This window comes from Oncorhynchus masou, chromosome 29, assembly GCF_036934945.1.
Source record: "Oncorhynchus masou masou isolate Uvic2021 chromosome 29, UVic_Omas_1.1, whole genome shotgun sequence".
NCBI classification, from domain to species: Eukaryota; Metazoa; Chordata; class Actinopteri; order Salmoniformes; family Salmonidae; genus Oncorhynchus; species Oncorhynchus masou.
This window is the reverse complement of record NC_088240.1, coordinates 62,400,471-62,422,756: the sequence shown is the minus strand read 5'-3', so window position 1 is coordinate 62,422,756 and position 22,286 is coordinate 62,400,471. Positions and strand designations below refer to the sequence as shown.

Below are 22,286 nucleotides of genomic sequence, written 5' to 3'. Positions count from 1 at the left end.
TGGGAATGTTCTCAAATAGTCCAGAGAAGGTTAAGAAACAACATTCTTGTGTGAGAATTTAAGTACTTCAGCATAACTTTTAATTATGGTTCTATTTTGCGATGTTCTCATTGTACAGAGAATGTTAAAAAGACATTCCATAAAAAACACAATTTTTTTTTTAGCGTTCTAATAATGTTATTTAGAAACATGCATTCTGTTCTCAGCGTCAATAAAACACTCTTGTTAACTGTGTTCAGGTGTTATGGCCATGCCCATTAATTGGCCCCCACCTGATCTTAATGAGTACTTGTTTTCTTTGAAATGGGGTCTGTTTGAATAGACTAAAATTAACAGCTTTGTATGCCTTAAAATGCTAGCTCCATCCTGGTGGTGCAGTGGACGAAGGTGTCTTATATAACAAATTGGTTTGGTGTTTTTCCAAACTCTGGTGCATTTAGCCCCTTAATTCAGTTCGTTTGGACTGGTGTGAACACTATCCCTACATGTACATATTACCTCAATTAGCCCGACTACCCGGTGCCCCCGCACATTGACTCTGCACTGGTGCCACCTGTATATAGCCTCGCAACTGTTATTTTCACTGTCATTGTAGTTGTTTTTCTTATCTATTGTTTACCTAATACCTATTTTTTTAAACATACAAGCCCTAACCAACAGTGCAAATTTTAAGAAAGCATTTCACTGTAAGGTCTACTACACCAGTTGTATTCGACACACTGACAAATACACTTTGATTTGATCCGCACTCTGGAGTGCACAAAACAATGGACAAAAAATGGTACAGGTTATTGGTTATTTGATGAAATTCATACAGCATAATAACGAATTGACACTCTCCTCGATCACTCTCCCACTCATCGGTGTGTGGGTCACCGAGGTGAGAGGACAAATGAGTGCCCAAATTAGAATCCCCCCCAACAGAGGTGCCCACCTCCCACATATACTCCCAGAGAGAGGTGGAGCTGGGGGTCCCCAACACACTCATCTACCAGGTCAGTGATTTCCACCCAACACCCGTGGATGTGACTTGGACGTCATTCAGACCCAGTACTACTCCAATAAAGACTTCAGCTTCAGTATCTTCTCCTACCTGAGCATCACACCTCAGGAGGGGGACATCTATTCCTGTAGTGTGGGTCACGTTAGCCTGCAGGAACCCCTCACCAGGAACTGTGGTGAGTCACTGCTGGTGTGACCTTATACTGTAGGGTACGACGCATAGATGGGATGTTATTGATACTATATTAGGGACAGTAACAAGTTAATTGTTTCTTCACTATATGTGTCCACAGAGGTTGAAGTGCACACGGATCACCAGACTGTAGAGACAGCAGTGTGTGTCGGAGGTGTGACTCTATGAGTGGTGGGAGTAGCAACAGGAGTCTGGTTTATTAAAAAAACCAAGAGGTCTGGTTGGGCCTTAAGAACATAGGCAACAATCAGCTCTCAGCAATACAGCAAGGGCTCCATGCACCAATACCAAGGACAATTATCATATTCAGCAACCTACAACTACGCTGGTGACCAATATAATGCAGTTCATCAAGGAGATTTACCTGAATCACGAAGCAACAACATATTTTTTTGAGTGTACCTCATTGCACAATAACATGGAAAGGGAGACAACAGTCCAAATGAATAAATGTATTTGTTTCAGGTGTGTACCAGTTCCAGGGGATAGTTGACTGTGAATATGATGACACCACTGATAATATGATCTACTTTGTGAAAAACATATTCAACCAAACATTGACCACCATCTATGACTCCAGGGTTCAGAAGTATGTGGGTTTTGGGGAGTTTGGCATACGCAATGCAGATCACTACAACAGCCAAGCTTGGAAAATGGCTATAAGGAAAGCAGAAGTGGAGACTATTTGACGATACAGTGCAAGATTCTTCAAACTGAGCACTTTGGAAAGAATAGGTAAGTAATTTTTATGTTTCTTAACTTTCTTAGTAATTTGCACATAATGTACATTTTTTAAGTCAAGTTTGATAAAAATGTTGATGTTTCGGGCCGGGGACTATCATCAGACAGACAACTTAATTTCTACATCATGTCCCAGTGCCTCCCATTGTCAAAGCCCGCCTGACCAAGCCCTCTCGCTACGGGGAGCTGTCCATGCTGGAGTGCAGCGTTCTAGGCTTCTACCCTCAGGAGGTGAGGGTGAGCTGGCTGAGAGACGGGCTGGAGACCACCATAGCCGTGACCTCCACAGACACACTGGCTAACGGGGACTGGAGCTACCAGCTCCACTCCTACCTAGAGTTCAGGCCTCAGAGAGGGGAGAGTGTAAGCTGCATGGTTGAGCACCCCAGCCTAGATGAAACACTGGAGGTGGTCTGGGGTGAGAGACCTGGGGAAGAGAGGGAGTGTTGTGGTCTGGAGTGAGAGTTGGAGGGAGGGGAGGACAGTTGGAATGGAAATGTAGGGGAGAGGTACAGAAAGAGGGAAGAACATTCTGCTTATAGCAGTGTTTTCATGAAAATGTCAATAGATTTGAAGTTACTGGATTGGTAGCAGCCATGTGGTAGAGTGTGATGTCTTGTTTTACATAATTCCATTCCCAGATACCTCAGGCCTGGATGTTAAATGGTTTAAAATGGCAATAGGGTGTGTTCCCTTTTCATTGGTGTAGCCATGGCTATTGGAGGAGGAGTTTACTACTGGTGGAAGAACAGGTAAGTCACAACATTATCACACAATGGACAGAGATTTTATGTAAACTAGAAATCTATTGAATTTTCGATTTCACAAAGTTTCATAATGTAGACAGAGAATCAGAGAATCACCAGCAGCAAGAGCGACATCATTGATGTATACAGAGAAAAGAGTCGGCCCGAGAATTTAACCCTGTGGCACCTCCATAGAGACTGCCAGAGGTCCGGACAACAGGCCCTCCGATTTGACACACTGAACTCTGTCTGAGAAGTAGTTGGTCAACCATTTGAGAAACCAAGGCTGTTGAGTCAGCCGATAAGAACGTGGTGATTGACAGAGTGGAAAGCCTTGGCCAGGTCGATGAATACTGCTGCACAGTATTGTCTAACATGTCTGATATATACTTCCGGAATCTTTACTTTCCATACATCAAAACAGAGAATTGCATAGACAATCTTTGTGCACCCAAAATGTCACATTTTCATATTTTTTCAGTTGTCATATTTTTTCAGCAGTAAGTTGACTGTTTCCTTGTGCATGGCATAAGACAGAACTCTTTCTTTGCCCAAAATGCCACTGGTTAACAAAGCAGAAGTAATACTTTAGTTCTTTACCATACTATTCAAATTGTGTCCATGTGATGGAATCACTTTGCTTACCATTCGTTATTTGCTTGTGTGGGACTTTCCGAGCATATATTTTCAAACACTACAGTCAGGTCCATAATTATTGGCACCCTTGATAAAGATAAACAATAAAGTCTAGAAAAGAGCTCTATTTTCATGTCATCTGTCCATAGCTCTGGTTCCAAGTCCTGATGCGGTTTGTCAACCTCCAGACAGTGTTGGGCCGATGACATGAAAATAAAGCTTTTTGGCCACGCACACCAGTGGTGGGTTTGGCGTTGACGGTATGCAGAAAAGTACCTCATTCCTATGGTAAAATACGGTGGTGCATCCTTGATCCCTGTTAAGGTCAACTGCATCATGAACATCATAACCAGTCCCAGGACATTTCACCCAAGAACCTGGTTGCCTCTGCCAGGAGGCTGACACTTGGCCACAAGTGGATCTTCCAGCAAGGCAATAACCCCAAGCACACATCAAAATCCACCAAGAAATGGTTAATTGACTACAAAATCAACATTTTGCAATGGCTGTCTCCGGACTTGAACCCAATTGGTTTGAATTGAAGAGGGCAGTCTATAAGAGCAGACAAAGGATATCAATGATGGGGAAGGATTCTGTATGGAGGAATGGTCTAAGATCCCTCCCAGTGTGTTCTCCAACTCAGAATATTTGAGAAGAATACTGTTTTATCCTTGCAAAGACTGGGTGCTGGAGTACTGAAAACAGGAGTACAAAAGTATTTTTTTTTAGATTTGTATTACTTGTTAAACAATCTTTTCTTTATGCTCTTGTATTAGTATAATTCGTTTTTAAAAATAACATTTGTGTTTTTGTATAATAGATTTTTTTGCTAATAATTATGGACCTGACTGTATGAAATGTTAATATATGTGCAGGTAATTGATGTGCATTTAGACGTTAATGCGAGATACAGGGGATACAAGAGGTTATACAACAAGGTCATTTTTTCTGTCTTTATATAATTGGAAATATAGACTCATTAACATGCACAGAATTGTTTGAATACCATCTATAGCGAAAAAGCATAAAATATCACTACTTTCTGTTATACCAGACAGGAGAAAAAGCTACTCATTATGCAAGTCCTGTCGATTGAAAACAATTACTTCAGTTGCCTTGGGACTGCACATGCACAGCGATAACAGAAAGGCTCTTCATATGAGATGTAAGAAAATTAACATTTGAAATCAATGTAAACTAACTGATCTATTTTGATAATAAAGACATTAACATATGTTCCTTTTTGTTCACTCTTTGTCGCGCCAAAGAAATCAGCTTTGGACGTGGTTTCTGACAATTAAAATGTTTGCTTTATGTCATAGCATGTAAACAGTCAAATTACTAATATACAACATGGGCCATACTTTGGTATGACAAATAATTGACAGGTCATTGAGACTATACCAGCTGCTTTTGAAGTCAAAGACAGTATTGTTATTTTGAACTTTAAGTCCTAGTACCACCTGCCTCTTCCCATGGCCAGACCACAGTGTTGTAAATGATTAATACTGATAACAGTATGGAGACACCATATGGGCACCATTTTAGAGGCGTGAGTGAGGAAGGCTATAAGAGTTCACTGCCTGTGTTCCATCCCTTCTGTGGATGAGACTGACTTCTGTCAACATGACTACCCCTCTGTTCACTGCTCTGTCCTTCCTGGCTGTGCTGGCCCTTGGGTCATGTCTAGCTCTCTTGCCCGAGGAGAAGCCCTATGTGGAGCGTGCTGGTATCCAATACAGCGCTAGGCCTTACACCTCCCTCCTCACCGTGCCCAATGGAGAGCAGTTTGGGAACTGGACCTGGCCCGAGATGTGTCCCGACAAGTTCTTCGCCGTTGGGTTCATGCTCCGGGTAAGCAAGGGCTCCTTCATACGTTTCAAACACATCTACCAGGTTGGATAGCATTTCTTTCAATTAGTCAATTCAGGGATTACATTCCAGCCCCCAGTGGTGAAAAAGCCTATTTTCAAATAGCCCATTTATTAAAAAAAAAAGAATCTACACAATTCAAATCCTAAATTTGGTGTAATCAAAATGTATTTGTGGTGTTGATCCGTTACCAAACATGATCAACACATTTGTGTATAACGAGACCATTCTTCTGTTTGAGCTAATGCTAGCATATGTCCATTAACCTTCTCTCAGGTGGAGTCCGAACAGTACGGTCTGGACGACACTGCCCTGAATGGCATTCGCTTGATCTGCGCTAAGGAGGAAGATAGGAGCTTCTTGTACACCATTGAGTCTCACACTGGATTGTATGTACAGACGAGAACAACATGCCTCATATTGGCCTATCACATTGCTCAATGTAGACACAGTTGGAAGTAATCATATCCTTTTAAGATACAGGTTTAACTGTAAAAGCGCATTTCAAACTATAGTGATGACATGTGACTCGACACCTAGATTCGGTCTTATGTAGCCACATTTGAAGTGTTTTTTTTTTTTTTACATGGGTAAAAAGTAGAGACTCAGAAATAGAAAATGGTATATCATACACTGCATTTTTGAGGAACAATGGGAAAGTAATTCTGCTTTGATAGTTGATAAAACTCATTTTTGAGAAAAGGGCCTATAAATGTTTTGCTGCCTACTGGAGAGCTCTCCTTTGTCTACACCCATTCAGCATTGTTCACACCCTCTTAAGCCAGCCCACCCATCTCTTTAAGGATTCCCATGTGAGGTCATGTGCTAAACAGTAAGTAGTGTACTAAAGATTAAGACTAAATGTGGTCAAAGTAGTAGCCTACAATAAGGAAAAATTCCAGGTTAACAAAGTGTATAGATAAAAATATTTTATAAATGTTAGATCACACTTGCCTAAATTGATGGGTCAGGTGAAAGAAATTCTATAACCCTCAGCCACATCCAGTGGTGTAAAAGGTACAAAATTGTCATACTTGAGTAAATGTAAACATACTTTTACTTCAGTCATTTTCTATTAAGGTAAGTCACCCAGTAAAATATTACTTGAGAAAAATTCTAAAAGTATTTGGGTTTAAAAATACTTAAGTGCCCACCAGCACCGTACCATCCTCCAGTCCAACCAGTTTGGGATGTTGACCCCTGTCACAGTGCTGTCCTTCACAACACCAGCAATCTCAGACAGTGTTCATTCTGGTCTTTTTAAAGCGCTGTTTGATGAGGCCAGTCTGGGTCCAGACTGTGGTGGAGCTTGTGCTTAGTCCGCCTGGCACAATACCAGAGCACAAACATGTTCTTGATTTGGCCACTGCAGTTATCACAATTCAGGTCCACACGTGTTTCCCCAACTCCGTAGTTGGTGAAGAAATGGTGCATGTAGTTGATGACTGCGCTGCTGCCTTTGCTAGATGATGTGCCTTCATCAATCAAGTAGTTGACTTGTGGTGGTATTCCTTCACAGCAGACACCAAACAAGCCACACTTGTGAGGAGTTCAAAGGTAGATGGGACCTGGCTACATAGTCAGAAGGATAGTGCACCTGCAAACAACAAAAGAACATTAAGATAAATTACAATTAATTGTCTCAGCCCTGTCAATCTGTCTTTACACATCTCAGTGAAAGGTATTTGCCTGCCTCCCATATATATTGTGTTGTGTATATCTATGTCCTTAATCAGTATTAAAGGAGGAAATGTTGCTTACCTGTTGAACAAAATCAAAGCTGTAATGCATCCTGGTGTCATCCTGAACAACATGTCTCTTATCGTCCTTGTCACGAAATGTCGCCAAGCCAACAGATGGCGCTGCTGTTATTTATCTGAGTATGATACTATATAGTACTGGCGAGCCAAGATAGCCATGACTTACTATGCACTGTATGCATGCTACCGAGTGATGCTTAAGTAACATTACCTTGGTCTTGTATAGAACAAACAGCACACAAAACAGTCCTATTTCATGGCTCAGAGTAGACACAAAGTGACTTATCAGTTGAATCCTGCATCTTCAAACTGCAGTGATATATGTTATTCCATGTCCTGTTTCTACTCTCTACATCATGTGCCTCTTTTCTCTGTCTCACGGCTATGGTCAAACCTCATTCCAGACTGCTGTGATGGTGAAATAATATTCCATGTCGCGTATGCCTCTCTCTCTTCCTCTCCCAGCTTTGGTGACTGGTCAGACCCTCAGTATTGCCCCAGGGGTGTGCTGACTTCCTTCCAGCTGCGTGTGGAAGCCCACCAGGGTCTGTTCGGTGACGACACAGCCGCCAACAACGTCAGGTTCCGCTGCAGCAGCAACCCCACCCTCGCAGGCGCCGGCCTGGACTACGGCGAGTACAGCCTCTGGAGCCAGGATTGTGGCGATGGAGGAATCTGTGGCATCGAGACCAAGATGGAGGAATACCAGTACGGTCTGGATGACTCATCTCTCAATGACGTGCGCTTCCACTGCTGCGCCAAACTCCAGCAGGTGAGAGAAGATGGTTTATCATAGAGGGGTTGAATGAGTTGGTCTTGTGTATGATATTGATGTCATGGCAGCTCTGGAACCCTGAAGTATATCACTCATTTTCTAACCCTCTGGTGTATTTCTTGTCGTATCCTCACAGTAATCATCTGAGGGAGATGCCTCTTCTGGACCAATCTCAACCAACCAATCAGCCCAGACCTGTCAACACACAGGCTCTGACCCATGGTCCATTCAATCCAATCTACACCCAATATCTGAATCTGCCACTGGTTAAAACCTAATAAATCATTCAACTGTCTCTTTATGGCTCCTTTGTTCAGTGAGGCTGAAACAAATGACATTAGCTCCGACTGAACGTAACCCACTCATCAGAGCTGAAGAACCCCTCTAGATCACTCCACAATACGCACTGAAATCCTCATCAGCATGAGAACAGCATGTTTTCATAGAGCGTCTCTAATGACCCAATAAACTCAAAGCAAAGTCATAACAAGTTTGCACAAAATGTAGGTGCTGACACACGCATTTCTCCTCCTGGAAAGGGAGCTAATTAAGAAATGACAAGGGTTATTAATTAATTTACAGTTTAAAGGCCTGACGGCATCCGATAAGACGGTGATTGGCATACACAGAGGTACTTGTGTTTAGTGTGTGAGTGGGTAATCTGCAAAACGCAGTGTAAGTGGAGAAAAAGGACCGTGTGACTTTATCAAGCAGCACAGCAATGGTTATCACCAGCTACTCAAACATGAGGCAATGGAGGCATACTGATAATGACCCATAATGCACTACTCTGGAGTTTCTCTTTCATGCTAATGAGTGAACTTCTGGTGAACTCAAGTTCAGTTCAAACTTATTTATTTCTTGGTACGCAATACTTTCATTTAGTGTGGGTTAGATTAGAGTGATAGGTCGTCTATATAAACTCAGTAACAACAAAAACAGTCCCTTTTTCAGGACCCTGTCTTTCAAAGATAATTTGTAAAAATCCAAATAACTTCACAGATCTTCATTGTAAAGGGTTTAAACAATTTCCCATGCTTGTTCAATGAACCACAAACAATTAATGAACATGCACCTGTGGAACAGTCGTCAAGACACTAACAGCTTTCAGATGGTAGGCAATTAAGGTCACAGTTATGAAAACTTAGGACACTAAAGAGGTCTTTATACTGACTCTGAAAAACGCCCAGGGTCCCTGCTCATCTGTGTGAACGTGCCGTAGGCATGAGGATTGCAGATGTGGCCAGGGCAATAAATTGCTATGTCCGTACTGTGAGACACCTAAGACAGCATTACAGGGAGATAGGCCGGACAGCTGATTGTCCTCACAGTGGCAGACTACATGTAACAACACCTGCACAGGATCGGTACTTCCGAACATCACATCTGCGGGACAGGTACAGGATGGCAACAACAACCGCCCGAGTTACGCCAGGAATGCACAATCCCTCCATCAGTGCTCATACTGTACGCAATAGGCTGAGAGAGGCCGGACTGAGGGCTTGTAGGCCTGTTGTAAGGCAGATCCTCACCAGACATCACCGGTAACAACGTCGCCTATGGGCACAAACCCACCGTAAAATTAAAAGGAGATGCACTCCAGTACTTAATGCAGCTGGTGGCCACACCAGATACTGACTGTTACTTTTGATTTTGACCCCACCTTTGTTCTGAGACACATTCTGTTAGTCATGTCTGTGGAACTTGTTCAGTTTGTCTCAGTTGTTGAATCTTATGTTCATACAAATATTTACACAAGTTTGCTGAAAATAAAATGCAGTTGACAGTGAGAGGATTTTTTGGTTGTTGCTGAGTTTATGTATGTTGATACTTTGAAAGGGTCCGTATAAGATTAAGTGTTTAAATCCAGACAAAATATGCATTTCTTTGCTGAGTCATGAGCAGCATCAGAGGGAGGTAGATCCAACCAGATGAGCAGATGACTGGCATGACCACTAGATGGCAGTGTTATTTTAGAGGTGAATTGACATGTTTTAGTGGATGGATGGTATGACACAGGGGTATTCAACTCTTACTCTATGAGGTCCAGCGCCTGCTGGCTTTCTGTTCTACCAAATAATTAATTGCATCCACCTGGTGTCCCAGGTCTAAATCAGTTCCTGGTTAGAGGGGAACAACAGGGAAAAAAAGCAATGGTGCTGGCAGCGAGGTCCAGAGTTGAGTTTGAGGGGTATGACAGAACCAACTAGATGAAAACCAGTAAAAATAACAGTGTATACAATGTAGATGAACAGAAATGATTAAGTGATCTGGTTGCGTAGACAGTTTGGGTGTCCTCTTACAGTTTGCAGTAAATTAATGAAACCTTTATGGCCCTCTGGGCACAGAATGATATTCCTTAAATTAACCTTTGCGTATCATTTTACAAATATAAAGATTTAGTCTGATAAATTCCCATCTTAATACAAGATTACCAAAATTCTCCAGACATTCAGTATGCCACATTCAGCAGTTTTATCCCAAACCCAACTAGGTCTTAGTGGTAAACCCTATTGGCCACAGCGCTTTAGGCTGAAAGTACATTTATTCAATACTATAACTGCAGGCTGGAAATGAGGATTTTTGACATGCTCTAGTGGTCCACCTCATCCCCTTGGTCATTTAAGATCTATTAACATTTCCTGTAGTGGACAACATGGAAATGATGTGGTTGTTGTTTCATAGCCCTCATTATAATGACCCTGTCCTCCCCGGGGCTCCTAGCTCTCATGATGTATAGATCACCCCTGACCGTGAAACTCTACGTAAATACGCTTGCTTTCACAAGCACCATTACCATGATTTGCGAACACATGGGGCCCACAATACAGCAGCATAATGCCTATACATTTGATCAACTGTAATGAAAATGTAATAAGCAGATACGCCAGATTTGAAACAATAGTTGTGTTTTTTTTACCCCTTGTGCTCCCTAAGAAAATGACATTGTCCGTAAGCGCATAGCTACAGCACTCAGGTCCAGCCTGATCCAACAATGGAGTCCTTATACTGTAGACTGTGAGGGACTGACGTTTTCTGCATTTACCTCTTTACATTCTTTCAGCACTACAAAGGCAAACCTACAAGAGCCCCTCACTTGGGGTCCGATTCAAACCCGAGTTAAGCTTGTGTAAATAAAATCTAATTCCCTTTTTTATGCACCTTTAGCTCTATGGGTATTCTGACCTTGAACTTGGGAATAGCATGTTATTCAACCGCTTTCCGTTTTGGTTGAAGATGAAAGAAATGAAGGTGTGGTAGAGGTGTGTCTACAGAAATGCCGTATTCTGACCTTGACTTAATTCCCCCATAATTACACCACCTTTACACATGATGAAACAATGAATAAGGTCAAGCAACCTGTCGGTTCCAAGTGGAACAACATCTACTTTCTTTTCCCCGATAGAAATAACACCATTCTCCATGCACTGTAATTTACAAATTGATAAGAGCTAGGTAAATGAGTAAGGCGTTTGGACAAGGGGATTGTAATATATAAATTACCCTAAATAATATACAAGATCAGAGTATTTTAAAATCAACCAACTGGTGGTGGAAAGGAGATATTAAGAGTGTAAGAGGGTTCTTTCATTAATCCCCATTCTGAACCAATTTTCTCAATATACACTGAATGCACAAAACATTAGGAACACCTGCTCTTTCCACGACAGACTGACCAGGTGAAGGCTATGATCCCTTATTGATATAAATGGTTAAATCCACTAAAATCAGTGTTGATGAAGGGGAGGAGACAGGTTAAAGAAGGATTTTTAAGCCTCGAGACCATCGAGACATTAATTGTGTATGTATGCCATTTAAAGGGTGAATGGGCAAGACCAAAAAGATTTAAGTGCCTTTGAACGCGGTATGGTGCGAGGCGCACCGGTTTGAGTGTGTCAAACTGCAACACTGCTGGGTTTTTCACGCTCAAATGTTTCCCGTGTGGATCAAGAATGGTCCACCACCCAAAAGACATCCAGCCAACTTGACACAACTGCGAGAAGAATTGGAGTCATGAGCCAGCATCCCCGTGGAACGCTTGACACCTTATAATGTCCATGCCCTGATGAATTGAAGCTGTTCTGAGGGTCAAAGGAGGTGTAACTCAGTATTAGGAAGGTGTTCCCAATGTTTTGCACACTCTGTGTCTGTCGAGAAAATTCGAATTAAAAAGGTACACCGTATTTAACGGGTTTTAGATGAATGTACTGAAAACCCTTTTTAATGAGAACTCCACAAGAAAATACACTGCTCAAAAAAATAAAGAGAACACTAAAATAACACATCCTAGATCTGAATGAATGAAATATTCTTATTAAATACTTTTTTCTTTACATAGTTGAAAGTGCTGACAACAAAATCACACAAAAAGTATCAATGGAAATCAAATTTATCAACCCATGGAGGTCTGGATTTGGAGTCACACTCCAAATTAAAGTGGAAAACCACACTACAGGCTGATCCAACTGATGTAATGTCCTTAAAACAAGTCAAAATGAGGGTCAGTAGTGTGTGTGGCCTCCACGTGCCTGTATGACCTTGCTACAACGCCTGGGCATGCTCCTGATGAGGTGGCGGATGGTCTCCTGAGGGATCTCCTCCCAGACCTGGATTAAAGCATCCGCCAACTCCTGGACAGTCTGTGGTGCAATGTGGCATTGGTGGATGGAGCGAGACATGATGTCCCAGATGTTCTCAATTGGATTCAGGTCTGGGGAACGGGCGTGCCAGTCCATAGCATCAATGCCTTCCTCTTGCAGGAACTGCTGACACACTCCAGCCACATGAGGTCTTGCATTGTCTTGCATTAGGAGGAACCCAGGGCCAACCGCACCAGCATATGGTCTCACAAGGGGTCTGAGGATCTCATCTCGGTACCTAATGGCAGTCAGGCTACCTCGCCATGGAGGGCTGTGCGGCCCCCCAAATAAATGCCACCCCACACCATGACTGACCCACCGCCAAACCGGTCATGCTGGAGGATGTTGCAGGCAGCAGAACGTTCTCCGGCGTCTCCAGACTGTCACGTCTGTCACATGTGCTCAGTGTGAACCTGCTTTCATCTGTGAAGAGCACTGGGCGCCAGTGACGAATTTGCAAATCATGGTGTTCTCTGACAAATGCCAAACCCCCACCTGTGGATATCGGGCCCTCATACCACCCTCATGGAGTCTGTTTCTGACCGTTTGAGCAGACACATGCACATTTGTGGCCTGCTGGAGGTAATTTTGCAGGGCTCTGGCAGTGCTCCTCCTGCTCCTCCTTGCACAAAGGCGGAGGTAGCGGTCCTGCTGCTGGGTTGTTGCCCTCCTACGTCCTCCTCCACGTCTCCTGATGTACTGGCCTGTCTCCTGGTAGCGCCTCCATGCTCTGGACACTACGCTGACAGACACAGCAAACCTTCTTGCCACACCTCGCATTGATGTGCCATCCTGGATGAGCTGCACTACCTGACCCACTTGTGTGGGTTGTAGACTCTGTCACATGCTACCACTAGAGTGAAAGCACCGCCAGCATTCAAAAGTGACCAAAACATCAGCCAGGAAGCATAGGAACTGAGATGTGGTCTGTGGTCACCACCTGCAGAACCACACCTTTATTGGGGGTGTCTTGCTAATTGCCTATAATTTCCACCTGTTGTCTATTCCATTTGCACAACAGCATGTGAAATTTATTGTCAATCAGTGTTGCTTCCTAAGTGGACAGTTTGATTTCACAGAAGTGTGATTGACTTGGAGTTACATTGTGTTGTTTAAGTGTTCCCTTTATTTTTTGAGCAGTGTATGTTGGCCAGCAAGTGAGAGGGTTTTCAGCAGTTGAATTACATTTATTCAGTGCGTGCAAGGTAGCCACATCTGCAAAGTCTGTTACACACCTGCATACGGGAAGTATGAATACCAACTGCTGAGAAGTGCTTAATAAATCAAAAAAGGAATAGATTTTCTGAGTCTGAATTGAGCCCTGAGAGCTGAACCTGTATAAAACATGTCTCAACTTGTTTTTCTCACTGGCCAATGTCATGTTTAACCATCCATGTGATTCTACAGCCTAATGGTACATTTGAGTGTTTAGGGAATCTAAGACATTGAAGGTTGCACATAAATCTTTACAAGAGACTTGAAAATTGAAAGACCACTGATGAGTGAAATGTGTAGTGTTGGGTAATGATTTGAGTTTAGGAATCAAACATGGCAAAATTCATTGGTTTTCAAAATTCACCTAGAAACAGAAAACACCACAGGTGCACATTAAATATAAATAATTTTATAATATACAAATTGTACAGTCATGAACAGTAGGGATGTGGACATTTCCATGAAAATCGAATACAAAGAATACCTTTGTTTTTACAAACACTGCAGTGCGTGTCGGTAGCCGATGACCAAAGACACTCAACATTCAAAATGGCAGCGCAGGTGATGAAAACAGCAACATCGGAGATGAAACTTAACAATTCAATTCCAGAGGCCACGAGCAAGCTAAAGTGACAACATAAAGAGATTGCCATCCTACTGTATCATGTTTCTGTCATTTCTAATCTGTTCATTTCACATCATAACACACAGGAAATGAACCCTGGAACACACATTTTGCACAGCATTATCAAGAACAATTGCACTGCCATTGACTGCTGAGCTTTAGACAATTATGGTTACATAAAGACAGGAAATAGTAGATTACCTTTTTTTCATGAGTGGGTTGGAGGCGCTTGTTCTAGACAAGGCTGAGGTTGGTCTACGTTAGTCACAGGTCTCCCTCGTCACGGAAGGGTAAGTAAACAACATTCAGCATAATTTAACTGATGAAGTGACAGATCCTGCTTCACTTTTCTCTCCATATCCTTGCTTCAGTATCAGGGAAAATGTAGCCTACCCACTCTCCCCAGAGTCTACTTATGTCAAAGCTGAGCAAATGTACAATCACAAATCATCTCTTATCACGAGAGATGAGGCCATGGAGTTCACGACCCCCAGGTAATACAAACGGATACAGGACCTGGTGTCATTTGACCCAACTCTGTGGAGGTTACAGTTGTCCATGTTAATGGGTGTCCAACCGGAATGCTGTAGGTGTTAAAATACAATGATGTAAAGGCATGAGATCACCTGATAGTTCCTGGCTGTATTTTTCCACACATTCCTACCATAATTTAATGTACATTGTACTTGAACAGGCAGTATTGTCTCAGTGTAAAATAATATACAAAGGAACAAGGATCACAGATATATATATAAAAAAAAAAAAAGACTCAAATTGGTATGAACAACAGAACTGATGAACCCATAATAAACAATGTATGAATAAGGAAATATGACAGTCCTACATGATCTTATATCTGGGCAGAAAGCGATTAGTTTAAATTTAAAGAGAAAAAATTACTTGATAAGAACCCAATGGGGAAATCTGTCTCAGGGTCCAGGTAATCTCTTCACTTATCACAGAGGGGTGTTTTAGAATGCCATTTCTTATTCATATTTGTCCTAGTCTCACAAATATTAAAACTGACAAGTAATTTCCATTATCTCTCTAGCGGTGACCCGCAAAGCTAAATAAAATATGTTGAATAAAACAAGTGCTTATTAAAGCTCATAATAGCCTAACGTGAAGTGTCGCTGGAGAAAACAATACCACAGATAATATCATAAAATAAAAAATATCCTGACTTCATATCAAATCTGCTATTTGACAAGTGGGAAACTCCTTTGTACTCGAACAAGTAGCAGCTGTGGAAAATCCATCAAACATGGTTCAAACATGACCACTGACCACTTGGCCATTAGTAATGACCTCACGCCCACAGCATGGACCATATGGTGGAAAAAGTTGGCAATGATGACCCTATAGCTACAAATCCCCAATATGCCTAAGGAGGTAGCTAGTTCCGGTATGAGCATTAGAAAGCACACTTCAGCTAGCGTTAGCACGACAGAATACACTGAGCCTAACTTCAAATCAAAAACAGAAACTTCCCCATCAACAACACCTTGTAAAGCTAAATTCCTTACCTCCCCTCCCGTTCAAATCTAAAACAGAGAACACTGAACTTACCTTCATATTACCTTCAAACACTGATTGTGGCAACCCTCTCAGGCTATTACACTGAAATCACCTTAATATTTGTCAAACTTCTGACATTTGATTTAGGCCCAGTATCACAATAAGGCTATCCTGGTCACAGTTTGGAATTCTATACAATACATCTGCCATTGAGATGAACATTTCGGAAAAGTCGGTTATTCAGGAAAATACCACATTTAGAAAACGACGACAAGCCTATATTCATCTGTAAACATACAGGTTTCTACAGACTTTGCTTAGCAACTGCAGCACAAGAAAAATCAATCGCTATGAAAATCACAATCCAGATTAAGTGCTATTTGTTATTTTTCGAGGTGAGCTTTTCCACTGTCAATAGCCACATAAGTGGCCCCCATTATAAATGTATGACTTGACTGACACCCCGCTGACAGTCCATTAGCCGGTTAATGATTTCTCCACACAGCATCGATGCAGCACCACTTTCAAATGGAAAGCAACATGATACCTTGAAAGACTACATTATGATTTTGCTATGGTCAGAAATGACACCGTCAAGAGGGGCTTTAAAAGCTTGAGGTGAAATATTAAAGCCAATGTCAATGAAAAATGTCAATTCGAGCACAGCTCAATCGTTTAAAAATGATTTGCGCAATCATTTCTGTTTTTCTACTTCCTCTGTGCTCCGTTACCATCTTAAACAACCAGTCATCGCCCAGCCCATAACCTTACCTTGTACTTTTTAATGACCATTGATTGAAAAAGCTATTCAAATCAAACGTGTTTAAAACTCTCAAAGTTGACTCAACATTTCCAAGTTTGGTTCTCATCACATTTCACTTCCAATCTTCCCACACACATTCAATGGAGATTTACTCCATTATCAAACACTTTACCTGGCTTGGATATTGACACATACGGAATACAAGGTGAATGTATCATGCCTACCATAAGAATCAGAGTGATTATCAGAATCATCTGTAGTACTTTACATTACGGGCTAAAAGTAAATCAAGTTCCATTCACCTTGCATTGGATTGCCTGTCGCAACCACAGCCACTCCATTTCCCACAGTTCTCCTCATCTAAACCCATGTGACATACAGTAACTGTACCACTATGGTACTGTACAAATAAGGACAAGCGAGTTTGCCTGGTTAAAGTCTGTGTTTCTTCAGACCCAAGCCCCACTGGTCCCATCAACTTGTCCATTATATCCAGCGACTCTCGTACGTTAGTCTCCTCCGCATCATTCTCAGTTATGTACATTCACTATATGTAGGTATAGAATCAGTCTGAGGCTGTGAGAGAGACTGGTGTGTGTCCATCTGTGGTAGAGATGTGTCCGTTGTGGAGAGATGCTGCAGAGGATAGAGTGATTACATGGTAGGAGGATGTTGCTGCAATATAGGCTGTTCAATGGTGACTTTGTGGAGCCCCTATCTCAAGTTATGATGTTTGGTAGGTCCATGAATGATGGGTAGGAGAACCCTTAGGTGTGATGTCTGAAGAGGTTTACACATCAGACCTTTGACTCTCTTCAGGGCATTGATTGGTCAATTTGACCTGTCCATCCTCCTTTACTACCTTTTGCACCTCCTCCTGCACTACATGTTCTTCCTGGTCAGGTGGGTCTTGTTGCATGGCAACATTCTCCGTTTCTCCATTCTCTTCCCCTCCATTTGTCTCTTCCTTAGTCTCAACCCCATGTTCCTTCACTTCCATTTCAGCTCCTCCCCCTTTCTCCTCTTTCTGCCCTTGCTCTTTGGTCTCCACCTCCACCTCTGAACCCTTGGTAGTTTCGGTTTCATCATCAATTGCCAGCACATTTTCTCTCTCTCCCAGTCTTTCCTGCTCAGTCTCTGCCCCCACTCCTTCTCCCTTCTCCACTCTCCCCTCTTTGTCACTCTTGTCATCTTTTCCTGCAGCTCCATCTCTCTCCTTCCCAGTTTCTACCCCTTCCTCAGTTTCTGCCTCAACCTTTTCCTCTTGCTCCACTTCACAGGGAGCCTCCGCCTCTTTACACACAGCCTCTACCTCCGTCTCTTTCACTGTCTCCTCTTCGCTCCCCTTGTTTCCCTTCACATTCCTGCTCTCTTTGACCACCTTTTCCCCGTCGTCAAGAACCTTGGACTCTTCCAGATCTTTCTCTGCTGCCGATTGCTTGTTTTTCTTCTTCTTCTTCTTCTTGTTTTTTGACGCGTCTTTAACAGAGTTCTTGTTGGCCTTGCTTTTGAATATCAGTTTCTGAAAGACAGGATGTTAGTGTAAGAACGTTTCTAAACTGCTGTTCTATTGGCCATATTACGGACAGACAGACAGACCGTTGGAAATGGACATAATAGCAAACAAGGAAAGAACAAATTAAAATGATTCTCATTGTGGGGAATGAAATGGTAATTTCAAGGGAATTGATTGGTGCCTTCAGGGGTACAGACCAAACAAGAAAATATGGCTGCTAATATTTCTGAGATTGCCTCCATTGACCCTCTTTTAGCTGAGACTTACAGTATACGGAGGTAAATAGCATGTTACCTGCACACAAACATCCGCATTATCGTTCTCTGCTCGTCTCTGCAGGGTTATTGCCCATCAGTTTGGATGCCAATGGTGACCAGAGTTTAAATTCAGGTCACAGGCAATATCAGCATTTGATTCATTCCAGATTTAACCTCCAGGTTAAATCTAGAGGTTATATCAGTACCATCTAGGGTCACATGGAAAGTACTTTCTCAACATGCATTGCAGTAGTTACCACAAAACGGCTCATATCAGAAAGAAGAAAGGGGTTTATTCACATTTGACCGGCAGTGTTACCTGCACACAAACATCCGCATTATCGTTCTCTGTGCACATTTATCTATGTGAAAACAAAAACAAGTGTGGTATGTGCCCCGGGGTGGTGAGGGATGATGTTGGCCTTGCAGCGCTGCTCTGGCTACTGAACAAGCTGCGAGCCGACCCACATGTGACAAGACAACCACTGAGAGGAATGAGAGGTCACACACCTTGGAGTCCCCCCTCTTGCGGGGAAGGACAGGTCTCTGAAGAAAAACGACCTGCTTGGTGGCCAAACTTCCATCACTAGTGTGGAGGGAGAGATAGGGAGATGGAGAGATAGGGAGATGGAGAGATAACAGGCAGAGGTGAATATGGATAGAGGGAAGTAGAGAGAATATAATTAGAACTGAAATACAAATAACTTTGGAAACCATAGCCATTTTCTTGATTGTTACTTTATTTGTAGAGGACAATGCCTGTACCACCGATAAAGAAATTCATGTCACACAAATCACATTGCCACAAGCTCTTTCAGAAATACTTGGGGTCATTTCAGAGCAAGGAAGAGAGGAATGGAAAATGCAGTTTTGTATTATACTGCTAAAGTTCCACATGAAGGGGTGCGATCCACACTCCAGGGTAGACCTTATAATGGTGATGTATGCCCACGTGAACATGTTCTATGCTTAGGAGCGAGCTCAGACACCAAGAGAAAGAGACCATGTTTACTGGCTTCCCCAAAACATGTTTGCCCTCATAAACTTCTCCAAAATAATCCCTGTCCATGCACATGTCACATTCTGTGTTAATTCATGGATAATCCATACAGTACAGACGACAGACGGACTAATCCACTGAGGAGATTCTGTCATCAGTGGGCTTCCGGTCTCTCGTGCTTGCTCTCTCTCCTGTTCGTCTCTCGTCGTTCCATCTCACACGCATTAACCTTCACTCTGCTTCATCTCTCCATCCGACACGCACGTATCGACTCGGTTTCCTACTTTAGCCTGCTGCCTCTAATTATCTGTCTGCTTCACTTTAATTCTCTGCCTCTTCCTCTTGTATGAGCTTCATGTAGGCTTTCTCTATCCTTTCCCTTTTCCCTTCACTCCTTTGTATATCCCCTGATCTCCCTCTCCAGATCGCTCTCTCTGTCACTTCCTCTCTCAGAATCCCCCACCCATTAAAATAGATGTGCTCTTATACACACGGGGAAGAATCAGCTTTGAGTTAAGATTGATCCTTAACTTGGCATATGAAGAACAACGGAAAGGTATGATAGGGTGACAATGGTATAGAGCTGGCTGCAAATCTTCCACAACATCAAATGGGCTCCCAGATCTCCTGTAGAGGCTTACTATCTAAAACACCCCCATTTCCCATCCCTCCCTCCTTACCCTGCATTTCCAATAATCTATTTTCTAGGCTGTCAGATTGCCGGACAGCTTCCTGCTGAACGAAAGCGGAAAAGCCAACCTGAGTCCTCAGAAAAAGCCCAAGCCCATTAAAGTAGAACGGAGAAGATCAGTTTGAAAATTACAGGCCCCTTGCTGCTACAGTCCTCTCATAGCCGTCTGTGCCTTGCTGCTACAGTCCTCTCATAGCCGTCTGTATCTTGCTGCTACAGTCCTCTCATAGCCGTCTGTATCTTGCTGCTACAGTCCTCTCATAGCCGTCTGTGTTTTTCTGCTACAGTCCTCAAATAGCCGTCTGTGTCTTGCTGCTACAGTCCTCTCATAGCCGTCTGTGTCTTGCTGCTACAGTCCTCTCATAGCCGTCTGTGTCTTGCTGCTACAGTCCTCTCATAGCCGTCTGTGTCTTGCTGCTACAGTCCTCTCATAGCCGTCTGTGTCTTGCTGCTACAGTCCTCTCATAGCCGTCTGTGTCTTGCTGCTACAGTCCTCTCATAGCCGTCTGTGTCTTGCTGCTACAGTCCTCTCATAGCCGTCTGTGTCTTGCTGCTACAGTCCTCTCATAGCCGTCTGTGTCTTGCTGCTACAGTCCTCTCATAGCCGTCTGTGTCTTGCTGCTACAGTCCTCTCATAGCCGTCTGTGTCTTGCTGCTACAGTCCTCTCATAGCCGTCTGTGTCTTGCTGCTACAGTCCTCTCATAGCCGTCTGTGTCTTGCTGCTACAGTCCTCTCATAGCCGTCTGTGTTTTTCTGCTACAGTCCTCTCATAGCCGTCTGTGTCTTGCTGCTACAGTCCTCTCATAGCCGTCTGTATCTTGCTGCTACAGTCCTCTCATAGCCGTCTGTGTCTTGCTGCTACAGTCCTCTCATAGCCGTCTGTGTCTTGCTGCTACAGTCCTCTCATAGCTGTCTGTGTCTTGCTGCTACAGTCCTCTCATAGCTGTCTATGTCTGCAGCACTGGAATAGAAACTTCATATACCAGCAACAAGACTTTCTTTGGTACAGTGATAGGGAACATGGTGCATCAGGTTTAGTGGTTACCTGTAGTAATGTTAAGTATTTCTTATAATGGTATTATGAAGCACTTATCTATTAACAGTTACGATGTCCAAACTTCAGATTTACACCAAACGTAACATGCTCCATGTGGCAGAAATATACTGTACATTACCACGTGCACCTTCACATTCATGTTACGTTGATCAAAGAAGCCTTGAGTCCCGGTGGATGTTCACTTCAGATGCTAACTAGTGTGTAAGTAGGTCTATGCATAACAGACTCCGTGTAGACTGCTTCAGAGGAAGTGCATTTTGCTCATCCTCAAGACAGTATCCCAACGTGCATTAGCTTAATATAGTTGTGAAAATGAAAGGGTCAACATAATACAAGTGTAATGACTAAGCTAATCTGTAATGGGTCAACAGCTATCGTTGCTGTGCACAAAGAAACGAGCGTTTCAGAGATGGAGAGAAATGAGCGCTGCTGTATCTAGGCCGGCCCTCTGATTAATTAGCCATGTTGCGCTGTTGTGTTGTTGCATTTTGAGAGAGAGCGATAAAGAGTGATGAAAAAACAAGGGATGAAAATAGAGCGGTAATTAATCAGCTATGCTCCGGAACGGTCACAAACACGACGACCCCCAGAGACAAGGTCACGCATGGTAAACCTAGAACTGCAACCGTGTTGAGCTCTAAGCATATAGGGGATGGCACTGGAGAAATGTTACCACTCAAATTCTATGGATGCAAGGACTGACCATCCATGATATGAAAATTATAGTTTTAAACATGTTTTTAGGCTATACCGTGTTTCTTTTACATTTACCTTATTTACAAACATTGGAGTAAAACAAGCTTCTATTTTGGGTTCTGATGTGGCACGACGGTTGAACTAAGCTCACAAGACAGTTATTGTAACGTTTTATTCTTAAAGGATCAACTCAATGGGCACATATTGGATTGGAACGTGTTGTGACTTGGGATAATGATGAGTGCCTGTGACTGTGTAAAGTGGGGTTTCAGGTGGGAGACTTGGAAGTCATGTTGTGGCTGCTGATAGATGACTGAGCTGTTGACTGCTAGTGAATGTGTGCGTTGTCCTCATATAAGATGAATGAGTCAGCAGAGGCTGAGCAGAAGAACCATTACATTTCTCTGAAGGGATTTTCAAGTTACGCTCATTTGTGGGTTTAAACTGTCTCGCACCACACGCTGTTATGTATGAACCCGCCAATTGGGGGGGGGGGGGGGGCAGTTAGTATTTTTGTTGAACAACCTGTTGAGTTCTTCTGACCGATTGAGCTGTTAATTGACCAGTGATATGGGCTGACCA

The 22,286-nt window shown here is 42.8% G+C and overlaps 2 protein-coding genes and 1 pseudogene across 5 annotated transcripts in view; 2 read left to right on the top strand and 1 right to left on the bottom strand.

Annotated features, from left to right (window-relative positions):
• The first annotated feature begins 1,471 nt into the window (after positions 1-1,471).
• On the top strand, positions 1,472-3,951 carry LOC135519678 (H-2 class II histocompatibility antigen, A beta chain-like; annotated as a pseudogene).
• A 969-nt stretch (positions 3,952-4,920) lies between these two features.
• Positions 4,921-8,014, top strand: vmo1b (vitelline membrane outer layer 1 homolog b). Its single transcript, XM_064947180.1, has 4 exons — positions 4,921-5,172; positions 5,467-5,579; positions 7,416-7,722; positions 7,862-8,014. The coding sequence occupies exons 1-4, from the start codon at positions 4,924-4,926 to the stop codon at positions 7,862-7,864; spliced, it is 672 nt and encodes a 223-aa protein (XP_064803252.1). The 5' UTR covers positions 4,921-4,923; the 3' UTR covers positions 7,865-8,014.
• A 5,955-nt stretch (positions 8,015-13,969) lies between these two features.
• The window catches only part of LOC135520209 (raftlin-like), a 67,335-nt gene continuing 59,018 nt past the window's right edge, over positions 13,970-22,286 (bottom strand). For all 4 annotated transcript variants that reach the window (XM_064945597.1, XM_064945600.1, XM_064945598.1 and 1 more), the window contains exons 9-10: positions 18,770-18,845; positions 13,970-18,008 (exon numbers count right to left, since the gene is read on the bottom strand). In XM_064945597.1, the coding sequence (XP_064801669.1) occupies positions 17,277-18,008; positions 18,770-18,845 (808 nt within the window). In that variant the 3' untranslated portion in view covers positions 13,970-17,276. The remainder of the gene's footprint in view (positions 18,009-18,769; positions 18,846-22,286) is intronic.

Bases quoted from the DNA above. Each gene is read 5' to 3' on its own strand.
- vmo1b (XM_064947180.1), top strand. From the start codon at position 4,924: ATGAGACTGACTTCTGTCAACATGACTACCCCTCTGTTCACTGCTCTG. The intron at 5,173-5,466 runs GTAAGCAAGGGC...ACCTTCTCTCAG, and splicing joins CCGTTGGGTTCATGCTCCGG to GTGGAGTCCGAACAGTACGG. The intron at 5,580-7,415 runs GTATGTACAGAC...TTCCTCTCCCAG, and splicing joins ATTGAGTCTCACACTGGATT to CTTTGGTGACTGGTCAGACC.